At 33.2% G+C, this 19,864-nt stretch overlaps 1 protein-coding gene across 2 annotated transcripts in view; it reads right to left on the bottom strand.

Moving 5' to 3' along the window:
• Window positions 1-4,775: 4,775 nt before the first annotated feature.
• Window positions 4,776-19,864, bottom strand: part of LOC141566241 (uncharacterized) — an 89,348-nt gene continuing 74,259 nt past the window's right edge. The window contains exon 4 of one of the 2 annotated variants that reach the window (XM_074310556.1): window positions 4,776-18,032. In XM_074310556.1, coding sequence (XP_074166657.1) covers window positions 17,892-18,032 — 141 coding nt within the window. In that variant the 3' untranslated portion in view covers window positions 4,776-17,891. The remainder of the gene's footprint in view (window positions 18,033-19,864) is intronic. The other variant, XM_074310557.1, reaches the window with a different exon arrangement.

Here is a 19,864-nt window from a genome sequence, read left to right as displayed (position 1 = left end):
GGAATGTGTCCAGCTTCTCTCCATTACAAATAATGCTTGCTGTGGGTTTTAGATAAATACTGCTTAATATTTTAAGGAAAGCTCCCTTTATCCCTATGCTCTTTAGTGTTAATAGAAATGGCTACTGTATTTTGCCAAAAGCTTTTTTCTGCATCTACTGAGATTATCACATTATTTCTGTTGGTCTTGTTATGGATATGGTCGATTATGGTAATAGTTTTCCTGATATTGAACCACCTCTATATTCCTGGTATAAATCCCACTTGGTCATAGTGTATTATCCTGCTGAGAAGTTGTTGTAGTTTCTTTGCTAATATTTTATTCAAAAATTTTGCATCAATATTAGGGAGACTGGTCTGTAATTTTCTTTCTCTGTTTTGGTCCTTCCTGGTTTAGGTATCAGAGCCATATTTATATCATAGAAGGAATTTGGCTGTACTTTTGCACTTTACCTATTTTTCCAAATAGTTTACATAGTATTGATATTAGAATTATTCTTTAAATTTTTGGTAGGACTCACTTGTCAATCCATCTGGCCCTGGAGATTTTTTCTTAGGGAGTTCATTAATGACTTGTTCAGTTTCTTTTTCTAAAATGGGACTATTTAAGTAATTTATTTCCTCTTCTGTTAACCTGGGCAATTTGTATCTTGTAAATATCCATTTCAGTTAGATTGTCAAGACTTGCTGCCATATAGTTGGAAAAATAGCTCTTAAATAGCTTTAATTTCTTTTTTATTGATGGTAAGTTCACCCTTTTCATTTTTGATGCTGGTGATTAGGATTTTTTTTTCCTTTTTCTGATCTAAGTAATCAAAAGTTTACTTAAAATTTTTTTAGTCAAATAGTTTTCTTAATTTTTATTTTATTAATAGCTCCTTTGAGTTTCAGAATTTCTAATTTGATATTTAATTGAGAGTTTTTAATTTCTTTTTCTAGCTTTTTTAGTTGCATATCTAATTCACTGATCTCTTTATTTTATTCATGTAGCTATTTAGAGATATAAAATTTGGGTGTAAATACTTGTGATTTTTGTTGTGGAAGTCCTCCAAAAAGTAAAAAAAGCAATTCTTCAGATATAATTTAGTTTATAATTCTTTTAGTTTACAGTCTTTGAAAATTGCCTTAGACACTTAGAGGTTAAGAGACTCATCAGTAGTCACCCAACTAGGATGCATCCATGTTAAGATTTGAAACCAGTTCTTGACTCCAATGCTAGCCCTCCATCTACTTCATTAAGTTTGTAATCCGTATCTTGGAAACTGACAGGATTATTAGTCATTATGCATGGTTTTGTCTTTAATGGAAAGGCCTCAGATTAGCTCATACTGGAGTATGGAAACAAACAGGCATTTAAGTTTTTTTTTTTTTTTGTTTTTTTTTTTTAATTCATCTTCATGCTTTAATATTATACTTGTTCACCTCAAGGGGTAGAACTTCAATGTGGCAATTCTTTTATACATTTCTAAATCTGGAAGCTTCAATATATTTTCTCCTCCTTTTACAGGATTATTCTTTTCCTGCCAAGGTTTTTGAATTTCTGAGCTGCTGCTAGTGATTCAGTTCTTGTACAAAGACGCAATTCTTGGCTGCTCTCCCTTTGGCATTCCCTAATATTTTCATAGACCTCAATTGAACTTTCAGTCTACTCAGGGAACTTCAGACACTGACAATGGAAACAACTTCTATTTGTCTTTTACACTTCTTACTTTTAATCCTTTCCATAAACCACTTGAAAGTACTAGGCAGGTTAAAGAGAGCAAAGATAAAGGGAAAAAAAACAAAAACAAAAACAAAAAAACACCATATCTTTCTATTCCCACCCCCATCCTCTCCAGTGTTAAATTTCATCATTGTTTTCCCATCTAAACAGAGATTGTTTTATTTTTTTAAATAAAAATGCCAGACACTAAAAATAGTTTTTAGCTGACTATACATCCAAGATGTTCTAAACTGAAAAAGTAGATATATGAATACCATTGTCCCAAAATAAAATGGTAAAATAGTTGCAAAAAAGATATTGAAATTAGGCTGCCTCTACAGATGTACTGTGTCATGCTAGAGTGGAATTATACATTTGAAGGGGGAGACATTGGAGTCTTTGCTATTCTTTTGCCAGAGACATGATAAACCAGGTAACTCCTAAGTGTATTAAACAGTTTCCACTTAATCAAATTAACAATCTTGCTTACACACCTTACCACACGAAGACCAAATCTCAAGTTAGTGTGTTCTATTTTTTAATACAATTAAGATGCCTTTTACTGATGCCTTATGTTTTTATATCATGCTCATTTTGAATGTATACCATTCCCAGAACTGAACTCTCTTCTGTAACTAAATCAAATGAAACCAATTAAACAAAAATCAGTCATGCAATGACCTTGCCTGGTAGTATAGTGTATGCAAATTTCTACAGCTCACTTCCCTCCCCCTAATCCTTCCTCAACCCCCACCACAAACTTTCACCTTTCTTCTAAAAAGTAGGAGGTGTTTTCCATGCTTTCTTCTCCAAGATCAAGACTAGTCATTACAATCACTCAGAATCTGGCTCCCTTTTTGTGTTCTTTTCTTTTATATTATTGTAGTCACTGTTTATTGTTCTGATTCTGTTCATTTCATTCTGCATCAACTGATACAAATTGTCCCATGTCTTTTTTTGCACATAATAGTTTTCTTTCTATTTTTAGTAATTTGTCTTTAACCAGGGGCCCTGCTCTCAAATATATTTGACCTAGAGAACACTGAGGGATTGTTCATGCCTGTGTACATTACATCTCACATATGGAAATTGGCCCATTTAATGCATTTATTCATTTGTAGTGTCCTTATCTGAAAAGAGGTTCAATGAGGACTTGCAGGGATATATATATATATATATATATATATATATATATATATATATATATATATATATATATATATATATATATATCTTGATTCAAAGTCACTATAATAATTATCTAAATTCAGATAACTGATCTTAAAAAAAAAAAAAAGAAAGAAAGAAAGAAAGCTGAGTGAACTAATTTTGCTATCTCTCTGCTTTTTTAACTTAAAACCAAGTCTTTTATGACTGGTTCACTAGTATCTTCTCATAGATTTCATTGTTTATTTTATTTATATAATCAGGTAACTCCACATTTACATCACTAATATTATTTTTTGAAACTATTAGCATTTGACTTCTTGGAATGGCCCATGGAATTTTCTTATTCTGATCAATATTAGTGTATACACACAAATCTGTGTGTGCATATATATGTATGTGTGTGTGCATACCTACATACATATATACAAATAGTATCCTACATACATATAAACATATACATAGTATGTACCTGGTTCAACTGTTTCAGTTCTTTCCAGTTCTTTGTGATTCCATTTGGGAGGCTCTTGGCTGAAATATTGGAGTATTTGTCATTTACCTTTCCAACTCATTTTATAAATGAAAAACACTGTCATTTGCTCAGGGTCACAGAGCTAAGTATCTGGGGCCATTTTTGAACTCAGAAGATGAGTCTCTCTGAATCTAGGCCCAGCACTCTATCCACTGTATCACCTAATTGTCCTTATACATTTTATGCACACATTATACTTACAAACATATATATCTTGAATATTCTCACATATGAGTAGCAATATAAACATATTTTATCACATTCTTTCATGGATGGTATAGGAGTTATAATATATATTCAAGAAAAGACGATTTCAAATTAAGATAGCAAAAACAATTTTTTTTTTTTTTTTTTTTTTTTTTGTCTCCAGGCTTTGGACTTAATTATCTAATCAGAGAGAATCTGTAAAATGGGGTGAATAAAACTTATAATATTGCCCTCACAGAACTATTCAGAGCTATATAAATCTTAAAATATTTTATGAATGTGTAATTATACATTTAGTGATGATAGAATAAAATGTACATGTAAATACATGTATTATTTGATATGATATTTGATATGATATGATAGGAAAAAAGGAAGTTCAAGAGCTTGTGATCACAAGAACATCATAACTGAATTCAAATCAACTTTCTCACTCCTAAAGAAAAATTAAAAAAAAAACAAAAAAAAAAAAACCAAAGACTTACTGTAATTAAATAGACCTTGCATCAAAGGCCTATTGGAAGAATCACAGTTCACACATAGCAATATAATTTCATCCACTCTTTCTTTTATTTCTTAAAGGAAGTAAAAATCTCTTAAAGACACACAAAAACAAAACAGTTGTATCACCACAGGAAAATGTCAATTCTACCCAAACCATCAAAGAATCTTTTTTTTTTTTTTTTTTTTTTTTGGTTGGAAACATGAAAAAGTTTAATTTGTGTTTGTGTAGTTTACAGAAAAGAATGAGATTAGTCATTTGTATTTTGAAGATGTATGATTCATAAAAATCCACTCATATATACATGATGGTTCTTGTATATTTGTGGAATTTGGGTTAAAGTTTTAAGAACATTACCTCATTTAAATTTAGGGCACTAGCAGTACCTGAGGCAGCTAGGTGTTACAATGATTAGAACACCAGGCCTGAGTTCAAATATGACCCCAGACTTATTTGCTATGTGACCCTGGGCAAGTCATTTAACCCTGTTTGCCTCAGTTCCTCATCTGTCAAATAAACTAGAGAAGGAAAAAGCAAACCACTTTATTGTCTTTTCCAAGAAAACTCCAAATGGGGACATGAACAGTTGGACACAACTGAAAAACAACTCAACAACAAAAAGCAGTGCCCAAGAAAACTTTTCTTTTGAAAGTACTTTTCTTGATTCCCCTGGTAACACTATTTTTATTAAACTTCATTGCATAATTTATTAACCATCTTTTCAAATTTAAATTCATTTATATTTACACACATACTGCATTTTCATTTTTCTTTTACTTATATATTAAGGATAACAATAGTTTTAGATAGGCTCAAAATTTTTGTGATAATGTACAAAATTATTAGTATCCATCTTAAAGAATTTTCCATGTATGATGATGTAAAGTCACAAGTGGAAACTTCTAAACTTAAAAAAAAACAAAACAAAAAATCCCCAACAAACTATCAACCTCATGACATATACTTTGAAACTGCTAGTTGTAGAATCAAGTGAAACAGTTTATTCAAGTGATACAATATTTGAGGGCAAGAGCCATGTCTTTTCCCAATTATGCTAATGCCCACAAATGTGCTGATAGAGATCAGTGGCATATCCCCAATGGCAGAGTTCCAAGGCTTTTCAATATTTAGTCTTTACTAGTACCTAGTCCCTGGATAGAGGTTCATAAGCTCATTATCATGTTGGAGTTCTGTTGTTCAGAGATATCACAGCCTGTTCTCTCATATTCACAAGCCGGAATAGATGCTGTTTGGCACATTCCCAGTATGAATTTCAGCCACACACAATTCTGGATTCACACATGATAACACACATTATCTAATGATTTTGTGTAAAACAAATGATATGGTCATGATTGTGGGTTATTTATAGAGTTAATATGATGGAGAAGTAACATTAAATCTAACAAAGAATAAAACTGCATACTAAACTATATAAAGAAAACAGGTTCTAGATTCTTAAACTATGGGGTCTCACAACTGAATGTAGAGGTTGTGAAATTATGATTCATTATCAGTATATGTTTGATTTGAATATCTATTTTATATACCTATTTATCAGGAATCATGTAAAAAATTTCTCTGGTTGTGAGTGGGAAAAGTTTAAGAAGTCCTGTTATAGGTAACCAGACATTTTATAAAGAGAATATTTTAATCAAATCACTCATCTTGAAATATATTATTGATAGTTGTCTTAGAGTTTAAAAATAATAAAGCCCAAAACACCTTCCTCCCCCCAAAAAACTGTCAGCACCTATTAAAGCATCTAGTCCCAGCCAAATTAAATGATTAGGGATGGCCATGTTGTACCTATTGCATGCTTTTGAACTTGGACCTGTTGATGTCAGATATAATTATTTAAGTCATTTCACTGTTGCCATACATAACATGGAAAAGTAACACCAGTCACTGGCAGTGAGGTCCTGGAAAAAAAGGCAATATACTACAATTGGCAATCAAGCCATCCTTGATCTGCTTGAAAGGATAAGAAAAAAAGGATAAGTGACAACTGGATGGCTACTTAACCAGTTATACTTTGTATGAATCATAGTGACTAGCTCATTGAAGTACAATTTCAGAGAAAAAGGAAGAAATGGACAAAAGACAGAATGGTCTGGCATAAAACAATTAAGAATTATGTGAAGAATTAGTGAATGCACTAATGTGAATAAATGACCATGTAGCCTCAGAGGTCATGAAGCAAAGTCAAAGAACATGTTTGGAACTGCAACTAGTAATCAAGCAAGAAGCATTTATTAAATGTTCACTATGTGCCTTGTATATGGACATCAAGTTGATGTAGTATATAGAACACTGGACCTCTCAGACACTTATTAGCTCTGTGACCTTGGAAAAGTCAATGTCTCTTGGTTATTTGCCTCAATTTCTTCATCTGTAAAATGAGCTGGAGAGGGACATGCCAAACTATTTTAGTATTTTTGCCAAAAAAACCCTAAAACCCACAAAGACTTGGACAAAACTGAAATGATTGGACAATAACAATGCTCCAGGTAAGATCTGAAGTTCTCAGGATACAAAGATCAAAGTGAGACAATTTCTGCTCCTCAAGAACTTACTTTTTATCTATGATGGCTAATTAAACACAAATTATTATACTGGCATAATGGGAAAGAACCAGCTATGAGTGGCAGTATCCTATAGGTCTATATAGTATCAGGAGTCCAATACTATCTTTAAAATCAAAGGCCATGGAGAAGTAGTGTTTACAAGGAAACTTTTAAACTTCTTAATCTTGCTTAGCTATCTGTAGCTGAATTGGGATTGTGCAATGGAGAGCTGTAACTAGGCAGAATGAACCAGGTCTGTGCCCCAGGGGCACTCAAATTTAGATGATGGAATACATATTTAATACTATACTCCTTCAGCAATATAGAAAAAATGTATAGTAACATTAAATATCTCCATTTCCCCAAATGTTTTCTCATATGGCATTTTGTACCATCTTGTTTGCTTGCCTTTAGATGGTATACTTCTTGCCCAATTAAATTTATCTTACCTGCTAATATAATTTTCACCTCACAAATCACAAAGCACACTACCTGGCACATAGGCACTTAGATTATTGATTGATTATAAAGTTGATTTGAAGGTTCTTTTCATCTGTTTTTTCCTGAATGCCAAAATTGCTATGTGTGATTCTAATATAATGAGAGGAAGTCCCATAGTCTGATTCTTGAGCAAATCATATTCCAGAACCGTAAGTATATGTGGCTGGCCTGTAAGACTCTTTGAAGTCATAATAAGAAATGTTGTTTCTCTCTGAACCAAAAGGAAAAAGCAATGAGAGTGATACCTGACTTTCCACTGGCATTTGATATTCTCAACATTATGGAATGTTAGGCAGCTACTTAGGGATTATGATGCAATTTTCCAGGCAGTTTGTTGGCAATTTAAATTATATAATTGTCATTTCTTTTAAGATAATCTGGATTCTCTAACTTAACTCTTTCAGATTATATGGGTACTAGTTAGGGCACTCAAATATTTCAAATATTAAAATAGATCTATAATCTCACTGGTATGGTATTTCCTTCAGGGATGAAGACCATAGCCCATTCATACTTTACTATTCTTTATCTGTTGTACATGTTCCCTCATAATTTCACACCCAAAGTTCTACCCAAAATGCAAGAGTTTTTCTCACTTTTTTTTTTTAAATAACATGGAATGATACCAGTGGAGTGCATGAGCTGTAGTGTGTTAGGGTAGTGCAACAATTTAAGAAAGGTACCAGAGAGATTTCAAAGTTTTAATTAATTAAATATATGAAATTTTTATAAATAAAATTGACACACAAAAAACATATCCCTCAGCATTCAGCATTTAAAATATTCAGTGTTAGCCTTCAAGGAATAATACTGAGGTGTTGAGCTTGTGCTTAACTTATAAAAGAGCACATTGCAAATTGTTTTGCCTTAGGTAAATTAGAAGGAAAACAATAATCTCAAGAAATTTTTACCCTTCAAAGGCAAAAATAAGAATAGTTGCAAGCATTTAAAAAGTTAAAAATATGAACATCTAAATGAAAATTCTTTTGGCATGCTTCACTCTACAGGGTGGGATCCTTTAAAACCTTATCAAACTGGGTATTGAAGTAGATGCATGTTTTTTCTCCACATTCTTGGCGATGGATATATATCTGGAAAAAAGCACTAGAAAAGAAGTTAGAAGCTTGTAAAATCTATTTTATACAATTTGAGACTTACAAGGGACTTCAGCATGAATCTAATTCAAACCAAGAGAAAAAAATGAATTCCTATAACAATATAACAGATGAAGACTCATCTGATTTTCACCTAAAAGCCTCCAAGAAAAGAATATCCACAACCTCTTGAGATAGCACTTTCTGCTTTTTCACAGCTCTAATTATTAGGAAGTTTTCCTGATATCAAGCTTAAATTTATGTCCTTGGAGTTTCCATTATTCTGGATAACCCCTGTGGGGTAAAACAGAGTAACTCTTTTCTTTCATATAACAGCCTTTCAAGTACTTGAAAATATCATGTTCTCTGAATCTTTTCTAACACCTCCACTCTGTGTATGTATATATACATATATATCATATGTATTTATATTTATATATCATATGGTAGAGCTAGATAGTATAGTGGAAAAAGTACTAGGCCTGGAGTCATGAAGACTTTGAATTCAAAATCTGACTCAGACATTTACTAGCTACGATCCTGGACAAAACTTTCTTGCCTCAGTTTCCCCATCTATAAAATGGGAATAATATTAATTCTTCCAAAGATGGTTATGAGGAGCAAATGAAATAATGACAAAGTGCTTTGTTAGCACTGTGCCTAGCACACATATTAAGTACTATATAAAAATTAGCTATTTCATACAGTAGCTATGGAAATACATAGCTATCATGTTCCTAAATCTTTTCAGCTCCAGCTTTAATATCTCCACTTCCTTCAATTGAACTCATAACATAGACTCAAATTCCTTTACCAACTTTGTGGTCCTCTTCTGTTTTCTTCTCCAGCTTATCCAATCCTTCTTAAAACTATCATCCTCAGATCTGATTATAATACTTTGTATTTAGTTCAAATGTAGCCACTAATGGCTCAGATGACCTTAGAAAAGTCAACTAAATTGATGGTAAGCCAATTAAATTATTAATGTTTTGATCCTTTCTATAATATGTAAAACAGGCTGTGGAAATTGCAGTAGCAAATGAGAAAAGATGAAGGGTTCCTGACACCAATATTTTGTGCCTTGTTCCCTTCATGTCATTTTTTTTAGGGGGGTGGGGGGAGAAATTAGAGGCAGAAGAGGAAATGAATGGACCACTGGGCTTCCCCAGGGAGCTAGGGTCCTGTGGAGGTAGTAAGATGTTCTGAAGGAAGGACAAAGTTTTTCTGAATACAGTCTTTGAGAGTTTATGGTGTCCTAAAATATTACTGAAAGTGTCTTTGTACATGCTGAATTGGAGATTTCCTAGGGTATTGTTTTATTAAAGGAGGCAGGAAATATTGAAAGGAAGCAGAGCAAAATGTTGCTTGGCTTCCTCCTAGTCACTGTTTAGACAGGATTTGCAACTAAATTTCCAGCTGTGCAGATTTTTAATGACTGAGCTGGTCAGTGGTCACATGCCCTAAAGAAAACACAAGTATTGTATTTAGAAGACCTCTCTTTGATATTTGTAAAATGTAGAGCAGAGGGGAGCTTTGAAATAAAACTATAGAACATATTATTAAATATGTGGTTGGGAACATTTAGAAAATGGAAGCACTGATTCCTAGAAGCCAACATGGGTTCACTAAGAACAAGTCAGTTTAGACTAATTTTATTTGCTCTTTTTTCCCAGAAGGGAAAGGAAATGACTATATATTATCTACTATGTACCTGGTACCATGCTAAGTATTTTACAAATCTCATTTTATCCTTACAACATCCTTGTGAGGAAGATGCTATTCCTCATGTTAGAGTTAAAAACAAAACAAAACAAAAAACCCCGAGGCAAACCAAAATCAAATGATTTGTTAAAAGTCACTTAGCTAGTAAATGTCTGAGGTGATATTTTAACTCTGTTCTTCTTGACTCCAGATCAAGGCTTTATCCACTTAATTGCCTAAAAAAAGATATCTGCTTTTTGACATTAAACTAGTAGACTAAGGGAATATTATAGATAAAATGTATCTGAACTTCGGCAAGATATCTGGTGAAATCTTCTGATAGTTTTGCATAAAAAGATGGATGGCAGATAATGGACTGATATCAAGAAAAAGGGAAGAACCAAATAATTCTATGCTGTTCAACATTTTTATCAATGACTCTGAGGATGACATAGATGACATTAAATTTAATAACTTTAAGACATAAACATAGGAGGGCTAGTTAATATGCTGAATGTAAAAAGGATTTCACAGAATAGATGTCTGTGCTAAATCTAAGAGGGTGGACTGTAATAAAAATGTAAAAGTTAGTTGGGTCCAAAAAATCAGTTTCCTAAAAAGCAGTTTGTGTAAAACAAAAACAAACAACAGAAACTTCACAGGTGGAAAATGGCCTGATATCCTGACTTAAAACATGTTGATTCAATGATTACTTGAGAGTGCGAAGTACAGAATTAAACAATAACAATGAAAAGAGAAATATAATTTCTAGAGTAAGTGAGGTAATAAATACTTGGGATAATACTTATTACTCACAGTTAAGTATTGTACATAGGTTAAAACAGATCCAGAGCATTACATTCAGTTGGGCACGATATTAAGAAGAGAACCAGCAATTGAAGGGGCCAGGTCCTTGAAATGTTGGACCTGAAATAAGGAACACCCAAATAAAAATACTGCTTTACCTATTTTAGCTGTGTGACTCTAGGCAAGTCATTTAAACTCTGGTTCCCTCAGTTTCTGCATTTGTAAAATGAAGATAATAATGGCACTAATCTCACAGAGTTGTTGTGAGGACCAAATAACGTGCAACATACTTTGCAAACCCTAAAGTACTATGTGATACAATGTTAGCAATTATTTTTAGTTTTGTTGATCACACCTTCCATCCTATTTTCTCCTTACACCACCACTGCTTAAATTTCTTCCTCTCTAAAATAGGAATACTACTTTTCAGCATTTTATAAGATTAAAGTGAGATTATGCATATAAAACAATATGGAAAATTTAAAGCAAAATTATATCACTAGATGACTCAGTAAATAGAGCACCAGAAGTCAGTAAGACTCACCTTTCTGAATTCAACTCTAGCCTCACACAATTAGTAGCTGTGACCCTGCAAGTTATCCTGTTTAACTCAGTTTCCTCACCTGTAAAATGAGCTGGTGAAGAAAATGGCAAACCACTCCATCATCTTTGCCAAGAAAACCCCAAATGGGGTCACAAAGAGTCAGACATGACTGGAACAACTGAACAATGACTATTAGTAATATTATAGTATTATAAACAATGACAACTATTACAACTGTTATCATCACCATTACCATCATCCCCTCCAATTCATACTTTTATCTTAGCATCAATTTATGATTTTCATAGATTTTTGTACCAAAGAATATCAAGAGGTGTCAGCACTTACCTTGCTGAAGTGCAGATGCAACATTTCTACATTTTGTACTTGGTCTGTTAAGTCTGCTATCAGAAAGAAAATATTCTTTTTTAGGCAGTTAAGTAAACAGCGGTCTGGGTCTGGCCAAGAAAACCTGAGTTCATATTGTGCCTCAGATATTTATTTAGTTATGTGACCCTGAGAAAATCTGTTAACTTTTACTTTCCTTACCTTCCTCAACTTTAAAACAGAATCATAAAATTGCCTACTTCACAGGGATGTTGTAAGGACAGCATGAAATAATATTTGTAAGGCACTTAGCATAGTGCTTTAAACTGCTGTATAAATGCTTCTATTTTCTAAATGTTAAATTGGTCTTCCAAACCCCTGATTATTTCATTTCCCAAGTCAAAAATTTCAGACTCCTTAATGATAGCAAAATTAAATACAGACTCTTAAACTTGGCATTTAAAGTAACCTATAATCTTTTCTCTAGCCAATTTCTCCAAGTTTAAGATAATTCCCCTTCAAAATGTCCAAATTCCAACTATACGGGCCCATTTGTTGTTCCCTGAGCTTGACATTCAATCTCTGTGCCTTTGAACTGTCTTCCAAACATGGAATCCACTCTCTCAACCTGCCCCTGAGACTCCTTATATTCCTAGTATTTATGAAGCTAGGACAGCCACCTGGGGTGAGCTGGAGCCAGCTTATATTGTCTGATCAATTGTTACATTTTCATTGTAAGCATATACCTTAGAAATTGGTCAGTGTTACAAATCAGGGCTTGATTTGTTGTTTTCTTGATTGTCTAGAGACTTAAGAAGATGGAGAACATGTTAAGAATGAAGATTAATTTTAAAATATGTTGTGTAGGCAGCTAGGTTTTGCAGTGGATACAGCATTGTTCCTGCAGTCAGGACTAACTGAGTTCAAATGTGGACTCTGATACTTGACACTTACTAACTGTGTGACCCTGGGCAAATCCCTTAACCCCAATTGCCTCTAAAAATAAATAAGAATCAAGTATGTCAGACCAACTTTTCTTTTTACAAGAGCCAGTTGTTAAATATTTACCAGTATATCCTTGTACCCACCTCCAACTTTTATAGAATTGTACAGTGATTTAATCCATCAATCAATAAACAGTTTTTTATTTATTTTCTTGCTAAGAAAATTGAGATTAAATGACTTGCCCAAGGTCACACAGCTAGGAAGTATTAAGGCCAGTATTACTGGCCAGTATCTGAGGCCACATTTGAACTCAGGTCCTCCTGAAGTCATGGCTGTTGCTCTATCCACTGTGCCATCTAGCTACCCCCAATAAATAGTTATTAAGTGCCTATTATGGGCCAGGTACTATGTTAAGTGGTAAGGATTCAAAAAAGAGGCAAAAGATAGTTCCTGTTTTCAAGGAGCTCACAGTTTAACAAGAAAATCACTTGAATGGATGAATGGAGGATGGAAGAAAGAAACAGGCAAATTCACCCAGCAAACTCTGGCTATAGTTCAGGCCTGAGGGGCTATATATCCTGAGTCTGGCTATATAGGGCTTGCACCAGAATGGTGGAATGTCAGAGTTATACTATAATGTGATATAAGCATTCCTAAAAATCATTAAGATATGCAAAATCGCATAAACACCACAAGACTTCTGGGAAAAATGAACCAACATTAAAAAACTTCATCAATGACACATTAATATTTTTTTTTTTTTGCTGCTCAGTTGTTTTCAGTCATGTTTAATTCTTCCTGACTCCATTTGGGGTTTTCTTGGAAGAAATACTGAAGTGGTTTGTTATTTCCTTCTCCATATCATTTTACAGATGAGAAAACTGAGGCAAAGTTAAGTCACCTACAGTCACACAGTTCTTAAGTGTTTAAGACTAGATTTGAATTCAGGAAGATGAGTCTTCCTAACTCTGTCCATTGAGCCAGTTACCTGCCCCCCAAAAGATAGAAATTTTAATTTTAATTTTAAAAGGACAGCATAAATTTAAATGGTTAAGACTATAGTAAATAGCAGCAAAGACAGCAACCTTGAGTTGTTGCTAAACTTACTGTTTGCAAAGCAGTCCCATATAGATGAAAAAGTGGCCTCCAAGACACTTAAGTCCCCCAGGCCAGAGCAGAAGGTAGAGGGAAGGGTGGGGTGCTGACCAGTACTCCTCAGCAGCCCACAGTTCATATTCCAAGTGAATATACAATATGGCACTTTATCTTAAAGTAGGTTTGTGGTTGTGAGTTTTGGAATGTTATAGATTGTAAGTTACAGTAAAGTATGCTGAAAATTGTAAGATCACATATGTTGGGTAGGGTTCACTATCCTCTTCTGTATATCTGTATGTAATTTGTGTATTCCCATGCAGCTCACTTCAATGGGATGCAATTTTCTAAATTTTTGTTCTTTCTTACAAAGGAAATTTCACGTGAGCAAAATCAACATTTGCCCTATACTCAAATTATTCCCTAATAAAATATATCGGTCAACTTGCAACAAGCTGTTTTCAAAACAAGCATTACAGTGGAACTTATTGTATTTCCAGGTCCAACACAGTTCTTTGCTCATATTACATTCTTAAATGTTTATGAAATTGAATTTGACTTTAGTAGGCAGAATCTAAATCTTCTAGGTAATAAATACCAGGAGACAGATTTGGACTAAATAGTAAGAACTTAAATGAAGTGGTAATTAAGTTTCTGTCACTGGAAGTGACCATTTTGGTAGGCCTAACTAATGCTTATAGAAATTCACATTTCAGGTAGGAGTTGGACTAGATGTTTCCCAAACAATTTGATCACTCCAAGAGTCTATGACTCTTCAGGGAAATCCAGAGAAGATTTTGCATTTACTTTGGTGGAAAGACTACAAAATATAGTATATAAAATATATAGACAAAATAAAAATTAATATATCATTATGAAATAAAACCTGACCAATCATGACAAGTAGAAAGTGAGTCATCGACATTACAACTATTTAAAAAAAAAAAGAATCATATAATTTTAATTAGATAATGTATTTCTTTTTAAAAGAAGTTATTTTATTTTAAAATTTGTAAATCAAGTTAATTTAGCAAAGTATTGCTAAATTGTGCTACTGTGCTACTAGCACTAACATAGTGCTATTATGCTAATCTCTTTAAAGAGATTAATAATGACATAACTAGTAGATTGTTTATATGAAATGTTTTAAACTTGAGAACAGTTTGTTCTCTCACATAAAATATTATTCTCATTTTTCACTTTCTAGAGTTTGCTTAACAAAGTTTTTCTTTCCATAAACATATATCATCTAAACCTCTATAGAAATAATTTAAAATAGTAAATTAATAGATTCTAATGCATATTTTTGTTTATAGCATACAAAGACATTATGTTTAAACATAAATGTTACAATGTTACATATATGTATATATATATTTATATACAAAGTATAACAGCTGATGTGATATGGACATTTAAAACATCATCTTATATCTACTGAGAATACATTCAAAAACAAAAGTATAATCTCAAATAAATATGCACAAAGGTCTCTTTAAAAGCCCTGTCCACAGGAAATCAACCATCACAGAATTATTTATCATAAAGTAATTTAGTGAAAATTGTAAAACATCTGGAATAATGTTGCTCTGCAAGAATATCTGGCAATATTTTGAAAACATTTAAATATAATTTATTCTGAACCAAAAAATGCCAAATAAAATGAGTATTTCCATAAGCACAGTATAAAAGAAAAACAACTGTACACAAACCACTATTAATTAGCACTTACTTTCCTTCTTTAAAACACAATAAATTCAACATGTAATTTTCAAAACTGTCTTGCTTATATGTGATTTTTTCTGGACTCCCTTCAGTTAATTTCTGTGCATTTTTTAAAAAGCACTTTCAGTAGCCTTCCCTCCCTCTTTTCTTTCCTTCCTTCTTTCCTCCGTCCCCTCCTCCTTTCTTTTCTTCCTCTCTCCTTTCCTTTTTACTTTGCTATTCTTTCTCTTTTCCATGGACCTATACTTCTTACTAATTAAACAACAACAACAAAAACCAAAATCTCTGTAAAAATAGCTTAGAAATATTTTTAAAGCCTTCATTTAAAGTTCATAAAGAAACAAGAAGACAAATGTACTCCACTATTTTAGTGGAGTATTAAAATTTTGTCCTTCCATAGTAGAGCTATCCTGGAAAAATCACTTTCAAGTATATCCAAAAAAGACTGGGGTTTTTCCTTTTCCATGAAAACAGGCTTTCTAAAATGTTAAACAAAAGCAGACCCATTCCATTTCCCCTTTTTCCACCCCTTGCCTTTTCCCCCCATTATCTATAAGATTCCTTTGAACACCCTCCTATGCTTTCAACTCCTGGCAGAAGGCAAATTTAATGCCTACAATAGCTGCTTCTTTGAGGCACAGCAGAGCATTGTCTCAGGGATCTAAAGAGGTTCATGACACTGCAAAGTTGCAGTTGCTAAGCAGGGCGATCAAGAGTTACTCCCAACCCCAGTAAACTCGGGCCTTGTTCAAACATTTCCTCAAAATCACCTGCCACTGGCAACACAATGCAGTTTCTAAATACAGAAAGAAAACAGCAAAACCCAAAGTAAAGATCTCTACCTGCTTCCAAGTTGGCTTTTTTTTCATGGGGGAGAATGTAAAATGTCATTCTAATAGTTGAAAAAACAGTAGGAAGCCCCACATGATAATAATATCTTAGAGCAATATAACCAAAGTAGGATAGCAGACTATTTTCTTTTTCATCTTCTAAAGAAGCATTAAGCTAATTATTTAATTTTAAAAAGAATGTTTTATTATGCATACATATATATGCATATATGTATACATATATACATACGACCAGCTGATAATTCTTAATTCTCCTTTATAGTGTGTGATAGTCAGGAGGAGAGTTCAAGTCCAGCCTCAGACACTAATTAGTTATGTGACATTGGGCAAATCACTTAATCTCTATCTGTCTTGTTTCCTCAACTACAAAACAGGAATTACAATAGTACCTACCTTTGAGAGCTGTTTTGAATATAAAATAAGATCATATTTACAAATTTCAGCGCCTAGAACATAGTGAGTACTTAATAAATGCTTATTTTCTTCCTTTATGCACTCAGTCTTATCCTATGTTTCTGACATCTGGAGGCTTGCTTTGAAAAACATCCTTTATGCGTATACCTACTGAACATTAGGGTCATATATCTACATCTGGAAAAGACCTTAAAAGCAATTGGATTTACAGATAAGGAAACTGAGACTTGAGGAAAGTAAGTGCCTTAGCCACACAGGTTTTAAGAAATTGCTGTCATTTTAAAATAATAGGTTTTCTCTAAAAAATAATTTGGATTATTTTGTATTTATTTAGGCTGTACATATGTACATGCTTAGTAAGATGGAAACTCAGGTATAAAAGGTTACTTTTTTTTTTTTTGCCTTCTCCAAGCCTTGCAGATTTTGGTGATTAACAAATTTTGGTAAATCCCAGACTTGTGTTTCTATTTTAGAAATGCTCAACTCTGAGCAAATATGCTACTTAAGCTGCCTATAGAATATTTTGGTTAGCACACATATATATTTTTTTGTTATTGATGTAAGGCTTCTACAGTAGAAGAATATGAATTATGTAGCTTTCTCAGGTGATTGTGAATCTTTTTTCCCCTAAACAATGTCAAATGTGTGGAGATAATTTTGTCACATTTCTTTCATGACCCAGACAACCCCTTTCTTCCCCACTTTTTTACAAATTTGACCTCTGGTACAAACAGCAATAATAATTGCAGCAAGAGACACATATATACATAAGAATGCCCTTGATTCTCTTCTTTTCAGCTGATTTCCAAGGCAGACAGAGTAAACAGCCTTCTCCCAGCTTTTTCACTTTCCACAGCTGAGAGTGTAGGATGTTTACAATATCTGTCACTCAGTATTCTCCAAAATGAGCTTGAGGTCACCAGTGCAAATTTCAAGCAAGATAGCATCAGTGGAGGACACATCCGTGAAGTTACAACTGAACTGCAGAAATATTACTTGAGATTTCTGAGTTTGGTTGAGTAATGCGAATATAAGATCATTTGGAATTTTAAGTGTGGAATTAGAGTTTGAACATACCTGATTTCCATGTGGAGCCATGTTGTGTTCTCAAATAAATCTTGCTTCCTTTTGCTTGCAAGTTTTTTCCTTTGCTTAATTAATTTTCTGGGCTTCCAACTCTGGTTTTGTATGGACCTAGATTCTGGATGTTTTTGTCATTTCCTAACAACATTCCAAAACATTCCACCCTTCTGTTCACAATCTCCCCAAACTATCCAGAATCTAGCTGTGTCTCTCATGCTAATGTGTGAAACTTTATTCTGATTCACTTCTATATATAACAGAGCACCATGAGCCTGCAAAAGAAGAGAAATCAGTCACTTTTAATTATAGGTTATATGGTCATAAATTCAAACAAGAGAAATGAAAAATAAATAAGCTAGAGTGAAAGATACATCTATAAAAATGGTATAACTGGTAGTATCATGCAAAAATTTCTATGTAATGTGAAAGGAAAAAATTTAGCATTTGGAGGTATAAACACAAATAATGTTAATCAATGTCTATGGTCTTTTCAATGTTGTTTGCTCTTGTGTAATCTTGACCTTCCATGATAAATTAGTCCATGATACAAAAAGATGTCAAAGAAGAGGTAAAAACAAATCTTAAATACTATTATGTCTCAGAATAAGTAGGTCTATAGAATAAAGGAGATATAAGTTAGGATAGAGTTGTTGACGATCCCTAGACAGCGAAGAATCACCTATACTTTGAGTCTTTGATTTTTTTCTCTCTTTAAAAAAAAAAGCATTCTTTTCATAAAGAACATTTTGTAGGAATTTGAAAACTTTTTATGGTTAAAAAAAAATTGTACATTCATAAGTTTTTTGTTAAATTTATGATGTTATGATAGATTAAAACACATAATATATATATATATGTATATATATATATTTATATTTTATTGTCAGCAGCAATAACTGATGCTTTGTCTCAAAGTGAAGCAAAGTGCACATTGACTACTAGTGCTAAGAAAGACATCAGTCTGTCCAGCCCATGCTCATAGGTATGAAAACATACCTTTTAATTTTTGTTATTGAGTCGTAGCCATGTTCAACTCTTCCTGACCCACACTTAGGGTTGTTGTTTTTTTGGCAAGGGTGTTGGAGTGGTTTACCATCTCCTTCTCTAGTTTTAATGATGAGGAATGGGGCAAACAGGATTAAGTGACTTGCCCAGAATCACATAGCTAGTAAGTGTCTATGATCAGATTTGAACTAAAAAAATGAAGTCTTCCTGATTTCAATTCCTATCCAAGTGCTTTATGCATGGTGTCACCTGGCTGCCTGAATTTAGTTGTTGTTAAGTCATTTCATTTATGTTCAACTCTTTATGATCCCATTTGGGGTTTTCTTGGCAAAGATACTGGAGCAGTTTGCTATTTCTGTTTATAGCTCATTTTGCAATTAAGGAATTAAGGCAACCAGGGTTAAGTGACTTACCCAGGGTTTACTATATGAAATCCCTGGCAAGCACTAACTAATAACAGCCAGCATACTTTGGGCCAAAGTTTGTCTTCAGTTTACAGACTCAATCTTTTGTGTGTCATGGACCCCACTGACAATCTGGTGAAACCTACTGGTGCCTTCTCAAAAAACAAACAAACAAACAAACAAACAAAAACAAACAAAACCAAAGCCCTTTTTAGATTCATTAAACCTACTTGATTATAAAAGAAGCCAAAAGTTAGTGAAGATAAAGTCACATTTTTCCCTCATCCAAATTTGTGGACTCCTTATTCATGAAGCCCTTGGAAATCTGTGGATCCCAGGTAAAGAACCTTCCCTGTCTTAGCATTTCTTTGACTCCTCAAGTCTACAGATGTTTATTAAGTGCTTACTATGAATAACTAGATTGGTGCAGGCATTGTGCTAATTGCTGGGAATACAAACTCAAGCAGAAAGATACTACATGCAAGTAGCTTAGGTTCTAATGGGGAATGAAAACATGTAAAGGAAGTTGAAGGGAAAGGGAAGAAGATGAAGGTAGCTAATTGAGGACATTGTAAAGAAAATTCAGAGCATAGAGAAAAATGAAGACATGATAAAACATCTCAAAGTTGTCAGTAAAACTTAAAAATTAACAATTTTCTTCCCTCTCCAATGTATTAATACCATTTGGTATTCTG

This window comes from Sminthopsis crassicaudata, chromosome 4 (genome assembly GCF_048593235.1).
Source record: "Sminthopsis crassicaudata isolate SCR6 chromosome 4, ASM4859323v1, whole genome shotgun sequence".
In the NCBI taxonomy this organism is placed as follows: domain Eukaryota; kingdom Metazoa; phylum Chordata; class Mammalia; order Dasyuromorphia; family Dasyuridae; genus Sminthopsis; species Sminthopsis crassicaudata.
Note: the sequence above shows the minus strand (reverse complement) of the source record. Positions and strands in the feature narration are given on the sequence as shown.